At 43.2% G+C, this 22,370-nt stretch overlaps 2 protein-coding genes and 1 long non-coding RNA gene across 3 annotated transcripts in view; 1 reads left to right on the top strand and 2 right to left on the bottom strand.

Annotated features, from left to right (window-relative positions):
- LOC141095801 (scinderin-like) overlaps positions 1-12,337 on the bottom strand; it is a 49,972-nt gene extending 37,635 nt beyond the window's left edge. The window contains exons 1-3 of the mRNA XM_073582123.1: positions 10,256-12,337; positions 8,167-8,321; positions 4,576-4,737 (exon numbers count right to left, since the gene is read on the bottom strand). Coding sequence (XP_073438224.1) covers positions 4,576-4,737; positions 8,167-8,321; positions 10,256-10,442 — 504 coding nt within the window. The 5' untranslated portion in view covers positions 10,443-12,337. The remainder of the gene's footprint in view (positions 1-4,575; positions 4,738-8,166; positions 8,322-10,255) is intronic.
- The window catches only part of LOC141095802 (uncharacterized), a 61,588-nt gene that overhangs the window by 34,134 nt on the left and 5,084 nt on the right, over positions 1-22,370 (top strand). The window lies entirely within an intron of this gene.
- The window catches only part of LOC141095800 (scinderin-like), a 44,845-nt gene continuing 37,276 nt past the window's right edge, over positions 14,802-22,370 (bottom strand). Inside the window, exons 10-16 of the mRNA XM_073582122.1 lie at positions 21,670-21,760; positions 21,163-21,333; positions 20,134-20,311; positions 19,498-19,619; positions 18,410-18,487; positions 17,683-17,743; positions 14,802-16,634 (exon numbers count right to left, since the gene is read on the bottom strand). Coding sequence (XP_073438223.1) covers positions 16,501-16,634; positions 17,683-17,743; positions 18,410-18,487; positions 19,498-19,619; positions 20,134-20,311; positions 21,163-21,333; positions 21,670-21,760 — 835 coding nt within the window. The 3' untranslated portion in view covers positions 14,802-16,500. The remainder of the gene's footprint in view (positions 16,635-17,682; positions 17,744-18,409; positions 18,488-19,497; positions 19,620-20,133; positions 20,312-21,162; positions 21,334-21,669; positions 21,761-22,370) is intronic.

The following is a 22,370-nucleotide window of genomic DNA, read 5'->3' as shown; positions in this document are numbered from 1 at the left end:
GCCATTCCTGAGACCAGGGTCAAGATGGCAGACCAGTGGCAGACACTGTCAGCGGCCCAGAAACAACAGTGCTGAGAACTGCTTCAGTGGTACCGGGACCTGTTTTTTGGAGTTGCCAAGAGGTATGCAGGTTGTTGAACATGAAATCCTGACAGAACCGCATATGTGGGTGAACCAAAAGATGTATAGAAACCCCAAAGCCTGCCACGAGGTGATTTTAAAGGAGGTGAAGAGAATGTTGAGCCTGGCAGTCATCGGAATCAAAGAGGGGTTGGTCCAGCCCCATTGTCCTCGAGCCAAAGCCTGATGGAGTTTGGCATTTCTGCAGCGACTACAGGAAACGAGGTGTCTAAAGTTGACGCGTATTGGATTCCCCAAGTGGATAAAGTCATAGAGAGGCTACAGTAAGCCAGATATATCACCACCCTGGGCCTAACGAAGGGCTACTGGCAAATCCTCATCTCTCAAAGTGCCAAAGAGAAGACTGCCTATTCTACATCTGATGGTTGCTTCCAGTATACTACAATGCCGTTTGGGCTGCAAAGAGACACAGCTACCTTCCAGAGGGCCATGGACAGGATCCTGGCCTCTTACAAAAAGTACACTGCAGCTTACCTCAACAATATTGTGATATTCTGCCCGGAATGGGAAAGTCATCTGCAGAAGATTCAGGCCATGCTGGATGCGCTGAGAAAGGCTGGGTTTACCATAAACCCAGAGAATTGCACCATAGGGAGGCAAAATACTTGGGCTACATCATTGGAAGAGGCAAAATAAAGCCGCAAGGGAATAAGGTGGAGGTAATCCAAAATTGTCTGCAACCAGTCTCCAAGAAACAAGATCGGGCGTTTTTTGGGAATGGTGGAAAACCATCTGCGGTTTATCCAGAATTTCGCCATGATAGCCGAACCCCGACTGACCTCCCTTCTTAAGGGCACGAAGACGTAGATGGCCAAATGGTCTCATGAAGCTGTAAGCAGCAGATCTTGATCGCAGCTGACTCCAGTGGGGAATTGTGGCGCCCCTGAGGCTCAGTCGCCACAGAGGTACTGCACCTTCTACTAAGGTGTAGTGCCCCACCACCTAGGTAAGTTGGGAACTCCTTTCCACACTCCAACACCTGCGTCCCACACACAGGATAGTTCAGTAGGTCCGCCTAGCAGCTTCAGGCTGGGGGTAGCAGAGCACCCTTCGTGGAACCCTGCTTCGTAACACGAGATGTGCTGGGAGGTGGGTGGAGTTAGTATAAAAGAGAGGGAAAGTTGAGGATAGTAGGTCAGTCTGACGGGAGGTCAGGCGAGAGGAGTTCAGTTCTGAAGTTAGTTTTGATTTCAGTTTGAGTTCAGTTTAGAAATAGTGCAGCAGCTGCCTCAGTGATCTGAGCCAGCTGGCACGGGAAAAAGAGAACAGAAGGAGAAAGACGTAGACCTGCAACCTAAGCTTCCATAAGTGAGAGAAGGAACAGCGCGGAACGAAGGAGTAGGAGAACAGAGAGGAGTTGTGGGTTGGAAGAGGAACCCTGCCTATAGGTTCTCAGCGCAAGACCGGGGCCCGGTCCCTGAGGGTGTATGGACATTTATGGTTCTGCAGCAGACACCGGTGGAGTAGTTGGCTGTAAATGCACTACTCCCATCCAAGACTTGGGACACAACAGCAACCGATTTGTGAGCCAGGACTCTGAGAGAAGTCCCCGATAGAGGCTACAGCTGTCTGTCATACAAGTAAGGTTCTAGGAACATCTGACAGGAGGAACTTCAGAGAACTACGGTACTGGAGCTCTTCACATTATAAGGCGCAATAGAGGAGTCGTTCAGGAAAGGTACATGTTGGCGGACTGTTGGAGAGGAGAACCCTGACTTGCCCAGGAGGTTGATTAAGTCTCTACCCCGGAGGACACGGCACGGAGGCAGGCACCAGTGGGTACCACGAACTGTGAGTAAAGCTTTGAAACTGCAAGCCCTGGTGTCCTCCATTCATTCGCCGTTAACACCTTCAGCACCGCTACACCTGGGTAACAGCATCTATACCATTCTGCGCCTCTCCTCATCCATTGCACCTACACTGCCCTGGGACTACAGCTCCACCTGTGGGGAGCTATACCATCTATGCTGCACCACACCATCAGTCCCAGCGAATCTGCATGCAGTGTTGGCTTACCATCTCCCTTGCCAAACACCACGGGTGGCGTCACGAACTATTCAAATAAACTTTAACACCATTAACATCACGGCCATTGATATTGGGTGCCCAGGGCCACGGACCGGGTCACCGCCGCTGTGACACATTCCCCCTGACACCGGCCCAGTACCGAGTACCCCGCTGCCCTGGGTGTGAGGGGCGACCCAGAATTCATAGTCCAGATGGACACCTCAGAGGTCGGGTTGGGAGCTGTGTTGTTCCAAGAAGTAATCAAAGGGAAACGTCCAGTCCTGTATTTAAGTAAAAAACTCTCCTACTTTGAGACAAATTATGCCATTAAAGAAAGAGTGCTTGGCCATCAAATAGGCAATTGACACCCTGAGGTACTACCTGTATAGCTGGAAGTACAGGCTAGTATCAGATCATGCTCCCCTTGAGATGGATGAGGGAAAGGAATTTGTGAAAATGTCCAGGTGACTAGATGGTTTCTAGGGCTACAGGACTTCACCTATCATGTGGACCAGAGGTCTAGGAAACTGCACGGTAATGCAGAAGCCCTGTCTAGTCTTCCTTGCTTGGTGACTGAAGGTGTCATAACCCCCGCTTTGGGCAGAGGGGGGTGATATGTGACAAAGTCACTGGCTAAGTACTGTAGGGGAAATGTGTATATTTGTGGCTGTTTGCTTCAGTGATATGAACCTAGGAAAAGGCTCCAGCACACTAGGTGCTGAGAGGTGTTAATCGGCCATGTTTAGACCTAAGTTGAATGAACAGCTGTAGAGAGGGTGAAGTCCAGAGGATAGATACACTTCCTTCTGGCTCATTCAGTGTGGAGTGTGCTGGGAGGTGCAAGCTCCAGAGCTGTGCCTTCAAGATAAGGAAAACTGAACTTTTTGTTGTTTGTTCCTGAGTGAGCCGATCCCCGCAGCAACACGGACTGTGCCATACAATATATTTTTTTCTCGTTCAGCCAGAAAGGCCACGTTTGTTTTGCTAACGCTGCACTGGTTTATGCAGTAACTTTTAATAAACCAGTGGAAGATTTAAAGAGACAGCGTTCCTGTGTCTACCTCTATGTGCAGCCGAGTGAGTCGATGTACCACAGTGGAATGAGACAGGCAAAACTTATTCAGATCATTAACTCATTTTAGCTTCAGACCAGGCCCTCTGAAAAAAATTCAGACCCCCCCCCCACCAGACTGCACCACAAATTTACTGAGTTCTCTTGTTTTCCAGCTTTACAAGAGGATTAGGATGTTGTGTCCCCACAGAGCTTAGTGTGGCAGAAGTGAAATATGGAGCAAGGGGCTATGAGAACGCCGCCCGTGTTATTAATTGGATTTTATTTGCATGATAGCAATCCAATAAAACAGATATCTTCCTTGGTAAGAATTGTGCACGGTGCCTGGAAGGTGCGCAGCACTGTTTTTTAGGGTAGAAGAGTTGTAGCAGAGGGTGACTCCAGGAGGTGAGCAACAATACCCTTTTTTTTCCCTTGAAACAGCACTGAAAATCCTTGTTTTTTTTTCATAAGATTCAAATAGGGACAAATAATTGTGCCTTTGAGGGAAATTTAGAATTTTCCATCCATTTTTTTATGCTGCTTCTGTGAAATGGGAAGAACAAAACAGAAATGTTGGCATTATGTGGGTTTTTTTAATGTTGTCCACCATATACAGTGGGGGAAATAAGTATTTGATCCCTTGCTGATTTGGTAAGTTTGCCTATAAAGTCTATAACTTTAAAGGTCGGTTAATTTTAACATTAAGAGATAGAATATCAAAAATAAAATCCAGAAAATCACATTGTATAAATTATATAAACTTATTTGCATATTTTGTACATAAACAGATAATACTTAATCACCTTATAGTAAGGCGGCCAGTAGTGCGCCAATGGTGGCCCCACAACTCTCCTCAGGCTATGTGCGCACGCTGCAGATTTGGCCGCTGCGGATCTGCAGCAGTTCTGCAGACAGTGTACAGTACCATGTAAGTCTATGTGATTTACATTCTGCTGTGCACATGCTGCGGATTTTTAACGGCGGAAAAGCTGCGTTTTTGAATCCGCAGAAAGAAATGACATGTCAAATCTTTCTGCGGATTCCGCTGCGGTTTGCCACCTATTCCATGGTCCAGGTGTCAACCCGCAGGGGAAAACCGCTGGCCAATCCGCAGGTCATTTTACCTGCGGTTTTACCTGCGGATCCGCAGATTCAAATCCGCGGGTGACTCCGCAGCGTGTGCACACAGCCTCATGAAGGCACCAGACTCATAACTGTGTCTGTTTCATTTCAATATTTTGGGTGCTGTTTTTCTTACTAAGAGTATGAACGTATATATACGTAATATTCTGTATCTACACGGAGCCTCTTATTAAGGTGATGGATCATCTAAAAAAATTACAATTACATTTTGATTTAGTTCTTATACTCACAGCTCCGACATCAACGATGAAACAGTCTCCGTTGTTAAAACTTGACCAACTGAAGGGAACTTCTGTAGCCCTGATCACCCTCCTTCCCTTTATGTGTAGAAGTCGTCGTGCAGTGAGGTCATTAGTAACCACATGTGTAAAACCAGAAGACACTCCACCAGCCTGAGGGGGAAACGTGATCATGTGTTACACAGAAACTAATTGTTGTACATTTGGGGCCGTATTGTAGCAACAATATGCTAGAACACAGCACAGTATTATAATAGTTATATTCTTGTACATAGGGGGCAGTATTATAGTAGTTATATTCTTGTACATAGGGGGCAGTATTATAGTAGTTATATTCTTGTACATAGGGGGCAGTATTATAGTAGTTATATTCTTGTACATAGGAGCAGTATTATAGTAGTTATATTCTTGTACATAGGGGCAGTATTATAGTAGTTATATTCTTGTACATAGGAGCAGTATTATAGTAGTTATACTCTTGTACATAGGGACAGTATTATAGTAGTTATATTCTTGTACATAGGGGGCAGTATTATAGTAGTTATATTCTTGTACATAGGAGCAGTATTATAGTAGTTATATTCTTGTAAATAGGGCAGTATTATAGTAGTTATATTCTTGTAAATAGGGCAGTATTATAGTCAGGGGCATAACATCCTCTGTCGCAGGGTTCGCATCTGCAACGGGACCCCTGACCGCTTAGGGGCCCGGACCACAGGGCCGCCAGTCAGGGCATTAATGCCCTAACTGGCGTATGGAGCCCCTATGAGCAGAGGGGGCCTACACAGACGCCGGCACAGTTCAAAGCAGTGATGGAGGAGAGAGCATCAGCTGACGCTCCCTCTCCCATCATTCCCCGCTCTGCCTCTGACACACAGCGGGTGCGCGATGACGTCACTCACTGTGTATCAAGCAGAGCAGGAGACAGGAGCAGCCAGCAGCGTGGGCACAAGGCACAAGGAGAAGGTGAGGAGAGTTTTATTTTTTATTTTTTTTTTTTTTTATGCAACAGTGAGTACAGCCAGGACTGTGGGGCCATTCTCGGGGGGGGCTGTATAAGATAGTGCTGTATACCATGATGCTGTATACAATGGGGGAGTGCTGTGCTGTATACCATGGGGGAGTGCTGTGCTGTATACCATGGGGAGGGGGGTGCTGTATACCATGTACATAGGGACAGTATTATATTAGTTATATTCTTGTACATAGGGGCAGTATTATAGTAGTTATATTCTTGTACATAGGAGCAGTATTACAGTAGTTATATTTCTTGTACATAGGAGCAGTATTATAGTATTTATATTTGTAATGTAAGATATGTCTGTAAAGTATGATGTTTCTGGAACATGCTAGAATTCTCCCATTTCACTCTACTGAGGACATTGTAGCCTGTCAGAGCTGTAGCGTCCCCCCTTCCCCCCCTCCTTAACAGCTCTGTGTCCGCATGGGTAATAGGACACTTCCTCTACAAGCATTTGGCCCCTCTCCACAGAAAGCAATGTTGATTAGTTAAGGGAAAGCATTTCTTTGTTTGAGACATGCGGCTGAAATAAAACAATGAGAGATATTAAAGAAGCTCTAGCGGGCACCTCCCTCGCGGCAGAGATATAATAATTACATTTCTGTGAAGGGCAGGAAACCAGCTTTCTAACCCCTAATTTTCACAGTTCTAACCCCTCCAGAAACTGAGATATGGATTGCTCCCAAATGGAGTGTCTTAATTATGGCATGCTTGGTTTTGTTTTATTGGATTCGATAAACTGAGAAAAATGAGACCATCGGCGTGTCTATACGAGCTTCCCTAGTTAAGATATAGCTATAAGTTTTTTAGTTAAATGGCAACTTGGAGAAAGGGGGGCTGAACTTCTGCAGACTGCCCCTTTCGTGATGTAACCGACCCTAGGTAGATATCCCTCCCTTGAAATTCCTCAGTTAAGCTGGAGTTTTGATGTTGAAAAGACCTGCAGATGTCTGGGGATGTGTGGCTCCGCCTTCTTTCCTCACATGGCTTGCCTAAAGAACCATAAGCAACTGTAAGTGTAATTTCTGTTTTCATCCCTGTTATGTTGATATTTGCATTGTACATATTTACTGTCTCAACTTTGTAACAACTTTTATCTGTGTAATCACTGCCCACCTTTTGGGAATAAATGATAAAATTATCAGTCTAAGAAACGAACTATGCGCCCTTTTTTAGATAATCGCTACTAATTTGGGGGTTTACCACGGACCCTCTTAATTAACTCTTTGATTAAGTGAATCGTGGCTGGTGGCAGCGTGGTGTGTTCGGTTGGTTGGGCTAGTTGGCAGTATGGAAGGGTCTTATATGCGGTGGCCAAAGCATTGATAATTCCCTTACTGCAGTAGTCTAATTGCCCATGCACAACAAGCAGCCCATCCAGTGACTAATTATCTTAGGTGCAGTTCCCTGACTGACCTGAGGATAAGAGGGGGCGCCGGAGAGCTGCGAGTTCCAAAGTGGAACTGAGAAAGTGGGATATACATAAATCCCCGCAGTTCTTAGAAGGTTGTTAGCAGTGGTTAGGGCAACCAAAATACCCCCCTGCGATAAATTGTTAGAGCAAGATTAGCTTGCTGTATATTTTTGTCACATGGTACCAGTGGCGGGATAACCAAGATAAGCCCCCACTGTGCCTGTGATAGCCGTGTGCCGGCAGTGCGTCGCATCCCTCCGTCCGCTGACATACCCATGTCAGTGGTGTCATATTGGTGGCACAGGGTGCGCTTTCGTCACAATATTCTTATACATAGGAGCAGTATTATAGTAGTTATATTCTTGTACATAGGGGGCAGTATTATAGTAGTTATATTCTTGTACATAGCAGTATTATAGTAGTTATATTCTTGCACATAGGGGCAGTATTATAGTAGTTATATTTTTGTACATAAGAGCAGTATTATAGTAGTTATATTCTTGCACATAGGAGCAGTATTATAGTAGTTATATTCTTGTATATAGGGCCAGTATTATAGTAGTTATATTCTTGCACATAGGGGCAGTATTATAGTAGTTATATTCTTGTACATAGGAGCAGTATTATAGTAGTTATATTCTTGTACATAGGAGCAGTATTATAGTAGTTATATTCTTGTACATAGGAGCAGTATTATAGTAGTTATATTCTTGTACATAGGAGCAGTATTATAGTAGTTATAGTCTTGTACATAGGGGCAGTATTATAGTAGTTATATTCTTGTACATGGGGCAGTATTATAGTAGTTATATTCTTGTACATAGGAGCAGTATTATAGTAGTTATATTCTTGTATATAGGGGCAGTATTATATTAGTTATATTCTTGTACATAGGGGGCAGTATTATAGTAGTTATATTCTTGTACATAGGAGCAGTATTATAGTAGTTATATTTCTTGTATATAGGGGGCAGTAATATAGTAGTTATATTCTTGTGCATAGAGGCAGTATTATAGTGGTTATACTACACCATTGCTCCTATATAAAAAAATATATTACACATATAATTATATACTCATGTAATTATAATATTCTACGATTAATCCACTTTTCTGGTCTTGTACTCCTGAAATAATGTTTTTTGTACCTGATACTTAATTCCGGTTTTGAAATAACCCAGAAACGCGTTGCTCTCACAGTTATGGAGCTCCCGATACTGCACAGCTTTTCCACCCAGGTGGTCGTCCATCTGTACAGTAAATATGGCTGCCGCTGTGCTCTCATCCTGGGTGCATTCACTCCCTAAGAGGTTTATAATAATAATTATTATTTTATTATTATAACTACATTTATTCCATGGCGCTTTACATGTGAGGAGCGGTATACATAATAAATACAAGTACAGTAATGTTAAACTCCACGGATTCACAGATGTCTACAAGAAGTCGTGAGCGCACACTGACAGTGCCCATTCCCTTCAGATAGTAGTGAAGAGCCCCAGTCGAGTGGAGCAGAGGCATCGACTCTTTCTAATAGGAATGCCAAAGACTAGCAGAGCGCTGCGCTCCGTAATCTCCGGCACTCCCACTAAGCCTGGGTGCACCGTTATCACCTAACACTGGAAAATTAGAAGGAACCTGTCACCAGGTTTTCGACATATAAAGTAGAGCCAGCACCTACAGTACTATGAAAACTCAATATACAGTATGTCCCCAATCCTCTATTTGATTGATTGGAGCTCCACTGACCCCGGAAGTATCGGTGTGCACGGAGGATCATTTGTATTCGCGTCTTAATGATACAAATTAATGCAGCGACCTCCCTTCTCTGGAAAGACACTGGTTTTCTTAAAGAGCCTGGAGGAGGTAAAGAGCTATAACAAAATATATATATATTTAAAAAAAAATTGAATCTCAACCCAGGCGCCGTCACCCTAGACACCGGACCTCTGCTGCCTATAGGCAAATCCAGACCAGCCCGGGAGGCGAGGTCACAGATGTACGGAGGACACAGGTTGTGGATGGCTTTGTATGTCATGGTTAGGGTTTTGAACTGGAGTCTCTGGGTAATGGGGAGCCAGTGCAGGGATTGACAGAGGGGAGAGGCCGGCGAATAGCGGAAGGATAAGTGGGTTAGACGGAGGGCAGAGTTTAGAATAGATTGAAGGGGTGCGAGACTGTTAGAGGGGAGGCCACAAAGCAGGAGGTTGCAGTAGTCGAGGTGGGAGATGATGAGGGCACGGACTAGGGTTTTCACAGATTCTTGATTTAAAGAATGTACAGATCCGGGAAATATCTTTGAGTTGGAGTCTGCAGGAAGTGGAAGGGACTTGTTATGTGGTTTGAAGGAGAGATTAGAGTCCAGGGTTACCCCGAGGCAGCGAGCTTGTGGGACTGGGGAGATGTGCTTTTACATATAGTAAAACAATAGAGAAGAGAAAAGCTGGGGTTTGTCCGCGCTAGACAACAAGGAACCAACCGATGCTGCCCTGATGAAGTGGCCAGGAGGCCATGAAGCGTGTTGGCTTGAATGTGAATAAAGGTTTGCTTGCATCTTCGGTTGGTTCCTTGTGGTCTAGCGCGGACAAACCCCGGCTTTTCTCTTCTCTATTGTTTTATCTGCATCCCGGGATCTGCAGCAGCCAAAACTTCCTTAGGTGGTTGTGACCCTTCACAACCACATCAGGTGAGTGGATTACCTTTGTTAAACACGCTGGTGTCCCTCATTTACCGCCTTAGTGCGCTCCCCCTCTTTTTATTTTTTACATATAGTAGATACATCATATAGATATTACTTTAAGTATTAGTTTTTAACTTTTACAAAACTTTTCAGGAAAACTGAGCCCTCGTGACACTTTAAGAGAGTTTTTTTCAGTTGCATTTACAAGGAGCCTCATTAGGAATAATTTTCAGTTTTTCAACTCCCCCTACCATCAATTTTCCTATTTTGGAGATAAGTGGCACCAGATCTACATGTTAGCCGCTTATCTCAACAGCTCAATGTGCAACAATTTCCCGTCGGCCAAGATTAATGTCCGTATTACAAGGACAGAGGAACAAGTTAGTGGTCAAATGGTCATTGTAGTAACTGTTGTGTCTTGAGGCCATTTTTGGATTTCCTACATTGAGCGTCTCTTCTATTAAAATCTGAACCAATATATGTGTTCTCGTATTGGTTCCTTGTATGATGAACTTGATAAAAATTTCTCATCAAATATAAGACCCATTAACACTTACCTAGCCAGTAGTGCAGACTGTAAATCTTGTAGAGCGTCATCTCCACCGTGTTGAGCACCAGATAGGCATCTCCTATATAGAAGTTTCCATACTGCTCCTTGGGGACCTCCGCCAGCTTCAACTTCTCAATCCTCCAGATCTGGAGCCCAGCTTTCTTACCAGCCTTCTCAAACTGTTTCACATCCATGACTGGTCGATCACTGGGATCTGCGGTGGCCGGAGTCCGGATTTACTACAGAAGCAATTGTATCAGGATGCAGAGTGCACAGATCATAAACTGGATTATATAGGGAGGAGAATGCCATTCCAGACCAATCGGAGCATAATGACGCCATAAATTGCACGTTCACACTTACTACAACTATAATCACTAAGAAATAATCTAATATCCGGCAAGCACTGCACTAGAATGGGCATTAAACAATTAAAGGGAACGTCAACCCTTGAATCTATGTGAGTCACATTTTCTGGGCTGATGGATTTCTTGATATATTCCTCTTTAGACAATATCTTTTGTTTTTTTTTGATAGCGCTAAAATTTAGAGCCGAAATGTATAAACAAAGAGTTAAATGATAACATTCTCGCTACATAAGGAGCTAAGTAGAACCCAGTCAGCAGGAACGCAAAGACAGGAGATAAAGTGTTGAAAATTCTTCTTTTTATTGCCATAATCCACAACGCGTTTCGACAGATGATTCTGTCTTCCTCAGGTGGCAGTATACAAGATTACAAAGGGGGGCAGGTATTTAAAAGGGGAAGTGACCAATAGGAAGTGATAGGTAATTTAATTACACCATAAACAATTAAAAACATGGTGAAATAAAATTATAAAAAATAGTTACACGACAGATAAAAAAAAAGCAAACAATCACAATATAATTAAGAAATGCGAAATACAAACTGTTTAAAAGCAAAAATAGATAAATAAGAGTGCTTCATAAAAGATACAAAACCAAACGGACCTCAATAAGCTTTCTCAATTGTGAGATCATTTAACCCCTCTGGTGCCAGTGTGCCCAGTTTAAAAATCCAAAAACTTTCTCTCCTAATTAAAGTCTGTCGATGTCACGGGGCAGTAGGAGGAAAACAGGAGACGTGGAACCAGGGCCCCTGAACTGCCCCTCAGGCTAAGGAGGTGGCCTGACTTTCCTTAACTTGGGGGTACACTTGATGGTAGTGAGGCCCAAGTCCCCAACCTGTCCATATCTCCTGTTTAGCCCTGAGCTAAACCCACAACCCCCTCCCCAGGAGGTGAGACAGGGAATAAAGTGAACTGCACCAAATAACACAAAAGGAAAGACAAAACAGACACCATGGGGTTAACGCAACTAAAAACCAAAACTTAGCTTTATCTGCTGCCATTGCTCCAAGCAGCAGAGAAAGGCACCCGATCAGCATCCAGCAGCAACTCCACTGCTCCAGATAAGCTGAACCCCCTGTGCACCAAGTAGGTCCAGTCTTCACCAAGGTTGGCTAGCAAATGACCAGTATTACCAAGAGGGAGCAGCAGCAGCTGATGACCTTTAATAGGAAGGAAGGGGGAGGTCACCACCTGCTGACTAATTAAACATGTAGTAACACCAGCGGCCACCGGGGGGAAAAACCCATCAGCAGACAAACTACAGTTGTAGTAACACCAGCGGCCACCGGGCGCAATACTGACATTAACCCCCGATGGCCTGAAAGAGAAAAAGGTTTATACAAGAGAGTCCAGACTCTTGACACAGATCCAAAAATGGATCGTGACAGTCGAAACACGTTGTGGATTATGCAATAAAAAGAATTTTCAGCACTTTATCTCCTGTCACCCGGCTGGAGCTGCATTGTACTGCCCTAACCACGCACGGCTGGCGCTCCTCTATGACCATCTTCATCTTTACCTGAACATTCTCGCTACCGGCATTTACCACTAGAGGGAGCTTAGGATTTAACAAATAATTTTAAAAATTGTTACAAATGGTTGGCAAAAGAATAACACTAGCAAACATTTGAAACTTAGTCAAATATTTTGTCAGAGGAATACGCTTCTTGTTCCTACCTAGGAGCTAATTCTTTTCCTCTCCCTGCCTCTTGAATGTGTCAATCTCTCTGAAAAACTGCTACGTTTCATCTTTAGATCACGAAGGACTTCCAGCTGAGAAATCAAATTTCAGTTGCCTATAGAAGTCTATGGAAAGTGGAGCAGGAGGCAGGATCAAAGTGATTAAAAGAGATAGTGGAAAAAAAGGGAGGCAGTTGCTTTCTAGTAAGTGTTTTTTTTTCTTTTATTATTTCACTGCTGGATTCACAGCTACGCTGCTTAATGCTTCTGTATAAAGTCCTCCATGTTACTGTTTTAAATCATGGGCAACACAGACAGGAGAGCAGGAATTCCACATGTGTGTATGCTGTGTATGGAAGACATCATAACAGCTTGTCTACACCCACCAGCTCAGAAAGAACTGAAAATCAGAAATGTACCCTGCAGATGGAAAACTAGTGAAAAATGCAGGATACAAGTCATTGTAAGATATTCTTATTCTGCTGGGCGAAATACACATCATCCAGAAAGAAGTCAGTAATTGGTTAATACTTCTTGGCGCAATGTATTTCTGAGCACAGAATCACATTTACATTTTCTCCTGACCCTAATTCTCTGCCGGTTATAATTTTTATCTTGGCACTTGGATGAGAAAACGGTAGCTATTTATTTGCGCAGGCAATCGATGACAGATGTTTCGGTCCTAAGTCGGACCTTCTTCGGTAACAGAGCAAATGACGGGCTGCAGCGGAGCGCGCCTCCACTGCAGCTGCAGCTCCCTGTCATTTGCGCTCTTACTTCTGATTTCCTTTTACTCCGACTTGATACTTATAGCTGACCCTGATCTGACTTCACTCTTCACTCGCCTGTCGATTCTGCTTCTCATTCCTTCTTCTTGGTTCTGACCTCAGCAATGCACATGCTTTGTTACTGACCTGGCTAGTCAACGACTATCTGCCAAAGTGCTCCCCCGGACAGCATTTACTCCGTTACTGCAATCTAGGAGCCCTGTTGTGACCCCTGTACTAGAGTTAAAAGGTGAAGGCTTTGGTTCCTCTGGGACGTGTAAAATGGAGTGACTTATTCAAAATCTGTCCATGGAAGTCCTTTTAGAGTTGCACATAGACTTCTTTTAACAATCATATAATGGGCAAAAAAAAGTGTTATTCCTCATGCGCACACACACATGACAGCGTATACTGAACAGTCACCTAGAACTACAGATATGCTGTAGACTCAGTACACAGTAGGCTCCTGAGCTCCCTCTAGTGGCAGCTCATCATGCCAGCTTTGCCATCTATGTGCATGTACTGTTCTCTTTCCCATTATTACATGCAGATTCTGTTACCTCTGACATCTCTCCTCCTGTGTCCTCAGCTTTTCTCTCCTCTCGGTCACCCTCTGCTCTCCAAACTCTTCTATTTTTTCTCTTTTTTCCCCCATTTCTCTCTCACTTTTATATCCCTCTCTTCTACTCATTTTCTTGTATTTGTTCAGACTGTTTCTCGCTCATCTCTTCATCTCTTGATTGTTCTCTTCTTCCCTTCTTTTTCATCTGTCTCTCTTCTTCTTCACCTCTTCATCTTTTCTTCTCACACTTTGTTTCCTGTCACTTTTCTTGGTCTCTGCCTTCCATTATTTTCTCTTTCTTTTCTGCTTCTCCTTCACATAATCTTTCCATTTTCTCTGTCTCTTTTCTCTCTCATATCTGCATATTTTATTCTGGTAATTCTTTGCTTTTTTTTCTTCTTTTGATACTTTCTTCTCTTGCTCTTTTTTTCCTCTTCTCTTTCTCGTATATTCTCCATTCAGATACATTTCCTTCACTTGGTACAAAGGTTTTGTTCTGTACCTTAAATCTGTATATAAATATCATGGCCAAGACAGAGAGGGTATTGACTAGATTGTTGGCACTCAGCGCCTCCCCGGGGTCCATGACCCGACAGCCCTCACCACAGCTATGCCACAGTCTCTTTTATCTCTTCGCTCGTTGCTTCTATTATCTGTTCATCTTCTTCTAACGATCTTCTTTCCCGGTATAAAGGTCAGCTGATTGCCATTTGTCTGGGTTTAAAGAAAGTCTGATCAACTGCTATCACAGGAGAAATCTGCTTCTATGTGGCGCCCCCTGCAGGGTCAAATGTAGTATGACATGCAGGGTATATAAATCCTATGTCAACCATCCATCGATCATCTATTACTTATATATACATCAGCATTTCTAATGTCAGAGATTTTCCTGCCGGCTGCCCCAGATTTCCAACGACAGCCTCATTGAACTGCATTGATGCCAACATGATTGTCTACCACTGTACGCTCTCTATATGGGGGTAATATTGGTCATTAATCCAGTTTATCTCCAGGTGCAAGAACACAGAGTACGCACTCCAAAACACAAAGTATAGCGCCATTACTGACCGATGTATAGAAACATTTCACCTTCATGGGTCCGAGCTGAAACGTTGCTGCACATTCACGATTAAAGAAAACTTTAGATATTTATCAAATAAATATGTGACCTTCACTTTAGGCTTTTAAAATTAATTTTATTTGCTTTTCATTTCTCATGTTCCTTGACAGGATAACAACTCTGCTCAGGATAGAGAGGGGTGCATCATCTATCTCTATGTATATGCCTCGTCCCCTTGAACTCTGCTGTACAATAAAAGGAAGTTCCAGCACCTATAATGCACACAGCACGATTAGCCTTTGCTGTAATCTTCTGTATACACCAAATATATAGTATTTATGATGCTGGTAATTATCAGCATGGCTGTTTAAGAGTCAGTTATTACAGGTGGTTATTGCTTTACTACTCTGACTGTCATTTGTAACACTGATATCCCCGAGCTGCGAGATATACAGGTCACACGTACATAACCTGTTGGTAAAAGCAAGGCCGTATCCATAGGGGATGCAGAGGTTGTTGTCAAACAGACCTTACCTTCGAACCTGATAGGCTCTCAGGGTCTCTACTCCCCATAGGAAGATGCCAAGGTTGTAAGTGGCACATGGGGGCTGTTTGTAATTTGGATAAATCAGTGATAGATGTCGCAAATCAGTAGTGCAATAGATGATGGTTCATGTCCTATAAGGGGAAAGTGATGACTTTCATGCCATAATACCATCTTTTGATTCCAGTAGCCTTTCTATAACGAGGAGAGGGTAGGAGGGGGATGCAGCTGCAGGGAGATATGCAATTTATGCTGTGAGAGGGAAAGGAGGGGGATCATGCTACAATTACTGTGCCCACCCCCATTGATATCGACTTAGAAGGATTCAAAAACGTAAGCCATTCCCTGTATGAAAGTCCTCCCCAAATGATTGAAAAAAAGCAGTTTAAAGGCAGGAAATCAACTTCACTACAATAAGGTCCAAAACTAATATAATACTTTTTTTTGCCTTTGCAAAGCACCAAGTTAAGAGCTGTAGTCATCAGATGGGAGTTGTAGTTTCCCATTAACTGGAGAGCCCTAGGTTGACCAAGAGGCAAATCTTGAGGTTTTTCATTCTACAGAGACACCCAGTTGGGGTGAGCACCATGATAGACCCAACATAGTGTTACAGGAAGGTGTCGTGCTGGGTTGTATAATTAATAGGGTTTTATTGTAGCCAAAATAATATATTACCTATCTACTGGTTAGCATATAAATATTTTATTGGTAGTGGTTTATCTGTCGTGGTGATGGTGGGATATGACCCCCTAGGACCACCACAATTGCTAGAGATACACTAGTCCCCAAAACCAACTGTAAATAGTCTGGGTGAGTGGTGGTCCATCATGTGCCCTCCCCCTCCATCCAAAAGCATGGACAAAGTAAATCTTTATAAACGAACATCAAGATTAATGGCAGCCCCTTATCTAACTCCTACTATACATTTTCAAGTTAAGGAGCAAAGATCATGGTTGGCATTTAGTAAGAGACAGCTAACCACTGATCACTATGATTGGTGAAGGTCTCAGCCATCAGACCCCACCCAACTAATAATTATCACGAATCCGGTATAAAGGTGATACATACTTTTCTTTGGATGCTTCTTTTAAAGGATTACAATGAGTCTGTTGCTTAGCAACCGTTTAGAATGTTACAATTCAAACATTCCATCACTAGGAGGAAAGAGCCGGAGGCACCACGCATGATCCCAACCTTTATCTATTTTAGCACAAGATCTTGATGGATGAGGTATATATATTTGTCCAAAACGCCCAGGTAAATTTGTCCTTTACTGTTGCCATTTTTTGGAATCCCAAGCCAAAAACCAGCCGGTGAACGTAGGCGGCTCGTGTCCTTGCTTGACGACGGTGATGGGGATGTTTTTGTCTCTTCCTGATGGATCACTCTCCAGATAACGTTTGGCTGTAACCAAAGATACGTCAGTCAGGTGAATCAAGAAAAAAAAAAGAGCATAGTGATGTAATAAACAAGTGAGGACCAGAAAGGGCGTTGTAAACTGACCATAAGGGAGTTCTCCACTCGGAACAGACCATATTTTTCCCTAAAAAAAAATAATCTGATCGCAAAAAATGTATTCTCTATTTGAGCTCAGAGCGACCAGCCGTTTTCTGGGAGAAAATCTGGTAGTAAGTGTTCAAATTCTCTGCAGTGCCTCCACAGGAGGATGGAGGTATTACACAGTGTCCATTGGAATCAATGCAATGTCTGTAGAATGCAAGACGGGTCCTCCAGAGTGAAAAGCCCCCCTTTATTAACTCAGAATCCCAAAATGTTGTATTAGAAAAGTAATAGCTAATATGGAAAAACCTTTTTAATTAAGTTTGCAGTGGTTGAGAGTAGCCATCAACTTTTTCTGGTTGTGTCTTACTTAAAACAAAATACAGTATGTACCCTCATAGGGAACAGATTAGCAATACAATATTTTCTTCCAAAATCAAATTTGGAGCAATGTGAATTGCCCTCCTAAGTACTGGGGTTCTCCTAGCATGCCCTAACTGTCCTTGGCTTAATGTTGGAGATGACAAGCTTTAGGCAAATGGTTGACTTCCTAAAAAGTAGCCCCACCAGACGAGTCTGTACCTAAGCACCCCACTAAAGAGGGGTCGCTGAGCATGAGAACCTAGATAGACATGGTCTCAATGACTTTTCTCAAACATGTACCCAATGAGTTCAACATATAATATCAATTCGTAGTGAACATCTGCAGACTGCAGCTTCTCCCAGGGATGAGGAGAAGATTAGTTCCTGGTGACGGGAGCTGCCTTACTTACTTAGAGGTCTATCAAGATTAGATCAACCCATTAACCTTTAGCCATGATATTTTTGACAGGATCCTTCAACAATCATGTGTTTATGGGAACAAACCAGGAATAAACAATGTGGCTCTTCATCCAAGATTAAAGCCCCTGATGGTGCAGCCGGAGAAGGGACAGACGAGACACGGACTCACCTGCCACCTGCGATTCCTTCTTCTCTACATCATTGGAGTCGATTCCAATCCACAAAAATACCTATAAAACATTACAAAAATGATGTGTGTAAGATAATCTGGACTTCTAATGAGCAACAACAGAGATGACCGGGGAGAGGTCCATGGACTGGATCACCAGAAGATCCTCAAGATGGTCCAGCGTCTTTATAGATAGGGTTGTCCTCTCCTGGACTTCATTATCTGAGGCAGCCAATGGAACTGATCTTTTTGTGGGTTCCTTACGTTTTTTAATGTAGGGGATAAGGCACTCACCAAAAAATCTACCGTAATTATCTGTATTGATGATGTGAAATGGGGATTAAGACGTTACAATAATGGAAGCACCTACTGCATCTTACAGCATGATGCAGCTAGAAGGGGCAAAAAGGCTGCAGCTGCTCCCCGGGCCCCAGTGACTGAGGGGCCCAAAGGAAGTAACATTATAAATGATGTGTATATGTATATATATATATATATATATAGTAGGTGGAGGCTTCTGTTACACACCGGAAGCATCATGTTCTGTTTCTGCATGGGTCCCATTGAACTAAGGGATCACAGAACCCTTCAGAGTTGTTATACCCCATAAACATGATTACTTCTTGAATATCTCAGGTACGGCTCTTATCACATAGTGTTCAATAATCCAGATTATCCAATAATCCTGTAGCCAATCCCATTTCAGTCAGGTGATCGGCGAAATTACCTGCTCCCAGGTGTCCAGCATCATGACGTCATCCTCGGCCAGGTCTTCTTGTGTGAACTCCCCGGGAACTTCTTCAACCTACAAGGCGCCGTGGAGGAGAGAGGAGATCGCAGGGTTATTATAGACAGAAAGTAGCCAGATGCATCCACCAACCTCACACCATCCCATTCCTGAAATACTCTGGACAGCAAGTATAGGACATTAGCTGTAATATTAGCTACCAAAGTTTTTTGTTCATCTCTACGTCCTGGCAGGTCAGTTTATATTGAGACTAAAATTTGGGTGCAATTTTGGCATATGGTGTCACATTTTAGGGCACACTTCTTTACTCTAAGTCACACCCCTAAGGATCAACTTTATTCTCATTTGCACAAGGAAAGACTAGAAGCAATGGGATGAAACTGAATGGGAGGAGACACAGATTAGATATTAGAAAAAACTTTTTGACAGTTAGAGTGCTCAATGAGTGGAACAAGCTGCCACGAGAAGTGGTGAGTTCTCCTTCAATGGAAGTCTTCAAACAGAGGCTGGACAGACATCTGACTGGGATGATTATCGAATCCTGCTTTGAGCAGGGGGTTGGACCAGATGGCCCAGGAGGTCCCTTCCAACTCTACGATTCTATGATTCTGTCATGTTCCCGCTTCATTGTTTTAACAGTATTGGTAAAACTTTTAACAAAACTTTAGTGCAGCTATCTGTAACATGTGACGCACAATTGTAAATCTGCCCCTTTGTGTTTCGGTTTGTCCCCACATCCTAGATCTCTGCTACTTGTCAGTGATTGCCAGCAGCGGTGAACCCGCCTATAGACCGGTCCTGATCACAGCCGTTACATTTGTATCCAGTCTATGGAATCCTGTGATGTCAGTCAGGACTCCAGATTGTTGCAATGTATCACAGCTGGTAAAATGTATCCGAGTGCAGCCCAGTCATTCACATGTGATACAAGGATGATCGGAGTCCTAGCACTGGCTAACAGAGAGGGGTCTCACATGTAGGACCCCTCTCTATCACATCCTATTAAAGGTGGGCATAATGGGAAAAAAATGTAATTCTACGAAACCTTTGAAGAATCGGATTATTACCAGAAACCTCCCGGTTCTGTTGGAGCATCCGTACAGTTTTGGTGGATGATCTTCCAGTTGGGTTTCAAGGAGAGGAGATGTCTGATATTCCTTCTTACCACCCAGAGTTGTCCAGAAAACGTCTGATAAAAGGACAACATTTAAAAGATTATAATCTGTGCAGTCAGAGATCAGGGAAATACAAAGTGATCGTGAATTCAAATCAGAACTGAACTTTTATTTCCTGGGTTGTCCCGGCATCTCATAGTCTCCAAGGCAGCAGGCAAGTCTCCTGCAAAGCTGCTGGCAACCACCACTAGGAGGCGCATGTTGAATCAGAGGGAGGTAGTGGAATGTATGTGCCGGGAGCTCCCCCTAGTGGTGGCAGCAGGCAGCCAGAACTGCTTTTATGTAAGTTTATGAGATTTGGATCTTTACATCAGAAAAACATCTTAAATCGAATCTGTGGGAGGCATTGTATGGTGCATCTACAGAAAGAGGTACAGGAATTGGTGGCATTTCTGGCAGATAATGTATAACTGTTACCATGTCGAGCATTGTATAGTGGCACCTGTGGTCAGTGATTTTATGTCACATTTGTGGCAAGGGCATGTACGTAATGATGACAGAACGTCCGTCTGCTGATTGATCTCGTACCTGGCTCTTTGCCTTCCTCCACTTTTGTTCCTTTCCACTTCATAGTCGTCACCAGATATTCCGCACCTTTGATTTCCTCCACATTTGCTCCTTTCCCAATCCACATAATGGCCGTGTCACTTTGGAATTTCAGTACAAAAGCATCGTTGGCGTTGAGCGAGCGGGCGTCAGCGTCAACCTGCACATACACAAGGGCTCACTTATTCCGGAGTCTGATCTGTGAAATCACTAAAAAATATCATTCCAATAAAAATAAATCTACTAAATACAACTCCTTAAGTTCCTACAAGCTCAGCGTCTTCATATAAGCCCCAGTTGTCAAAAGTGTGTCACGTCCTCCTGGGAGATCTGCGGTTAGAAGTTCACTATGTATTGTGAATTGCACCTCTTCCATTTAGCCTGTGTGTTTGTGTCCCATATTAAATGGATTTGGTTTCTTTTGGTGCTGAAGAGGTTAAGACCCTTTCTATGCTGGTCAGAAGCTGTATTTTCAGCTGTTTCCGATCTGGTCATTACTTCTCCCTATAAAACCTGGACAGACCTTCTCTTCCTTGCCAGTGAAAGTTTTGCTTCCTAGCTCCTTGGAAACTCTGTGCTGAATTGGAGACCATTGTTGCTTCAGGAGATTGTTGCATGGTGTTTTTGGGTGTAGGCTTTCCTCAGTGTCCTATTCCCATTTGGTTGGTACATTCCTACCCTTCCCTATATACCTCCTTACTTTCATGAGTGTTTATATGTTTGTTTCTTCTGTAATCCCTGTTTTGTCTTTGTGTCTTGCTTACCGTACATGTCTGTCCCATGCCTCATGGGGTGGTGGAGGGGATAGATCAGGGTTTAACAAGAGCAGACTAAGGTCGGAGACCCAGGCCTCTCTACCTTCAAGAGTACCACTGGGACAGAGATAGTTGGGGTCCCAGTTCCAGGAACAGTTGAGGCCCCTCTTCCTTAATGAAGACCGTCACCACATGACACCAGTATAAGAGAACTCCTGTACTTTCTGAAGGGATGTTCCTGTAACATCTTCTTTACCTCATTTATCCTCGTGATCGATCCTATGTTCTTTCTGACTTGGAAGAGCCGGATGGGGCGCGGAGGAGCCTGGCCGCTCTTCCTGGACGTGCCGTCCTTGAAGACAATTAGCGGCTTGTCTTTGAATATGGCCAGAAGATGTGGAGGCTCCTTCCCCTGAGAGACGCGAGTCTACAAAAACAAAGAAAAATAAAAAGAAAATGTATGGCCCTTGGAAGAAGGGGAGGAACAAAAACAAAAACACAAAAATGAAAATTGTCCATATCTGGAAGACTTGGACGCAAAAAAAAAAAAGAACGGATGTAAACATGTGACAATACATTTGCATCTGCCTTCAATAGACTGCAATGTTTTATAAAAAAAAAATGTTTTTCATCAAAAGGATGAAAAGACGCAGCAGTCTGAGCAGTCTCTGTGTGCATCGATATTAGGGGGAAACAAAGCTGAACAGCACATAATAGGTGAAACCCCGCGGAGATATAACCCCGGTATCAGTACTGTACTGACGTGAGTGGCTCCGGCCTTGATGGAGCGATCCAGCTGCACCGTGAGGAAGGCAGACGCCATGATCTCGTCCTTTGTCGAATGATTCCCCTGCCTGAAAGGAACAAACGGATCAAATCTATCACAAAGAGGAAATGACCAAATAAATGGCGGATTATAGGGAAAATAATTGGATGGTTAGTGGATGCTTCCCCTTCCCGCCTACCCCTAAGAGCTGTAAGTTCCTTTACTCCTCCTCATCCTCATCGCCGTATGAGGGCTTGTATTTTGCAAGACAAGGGGGGAGTTGAGAAGGACAACGTTTATTTTTACCATTCAATGTACTGGAAAATGGGGAAGAAAAATCCCAAATGTGGTGGAACGGTAAAAAAAAAAAAAAAAATTCTGCCTCTCTAGGATGTTTTTTTTTTATTATTTTTTTGTTGTTTTTTTTAAAAAGCTTGATTTTTTTTTTTTTTTTTTGCCTAGCAAGGTGATGATTATATTAGTATATTAAATGTTTTGAACATTTTTATTGCCTTTGCCTCTTATTAGGGAAGTATGGTGGGCAAACATTATTATTATTATTATTATTATTATTATTTATATACCATTAAACATGCTTCTATATTTTTTTCTCTCTGTACCATTTTCATGGATGTGACTTTAACCAAAAATGTTTTTGTTTTTTTTAATTAACCATTTTAATAAGAGAAGCGGTGTGA

The sequence above is a fragment of the Dendrobates tinctorius genome, unplaced genomic scaffold, assembly GCF_039654945.1.
Source record: "Dendrobates tinctorius isolate UK_male_01 unplaced genomic scaffold, ASM3965494v1 ptg000070l, whole genome shotgun sequence".
NCBI lineage: Eukaryota > Metazoa > Chordata > Amphibia > Anura > Dendrobatidae > Dendrobates > Dendrobates tinctorius.
Note: the sequence above shows the minus strand (reverse complement) of the source record. Positions and strands in the feature narration are given on the sequence as shown.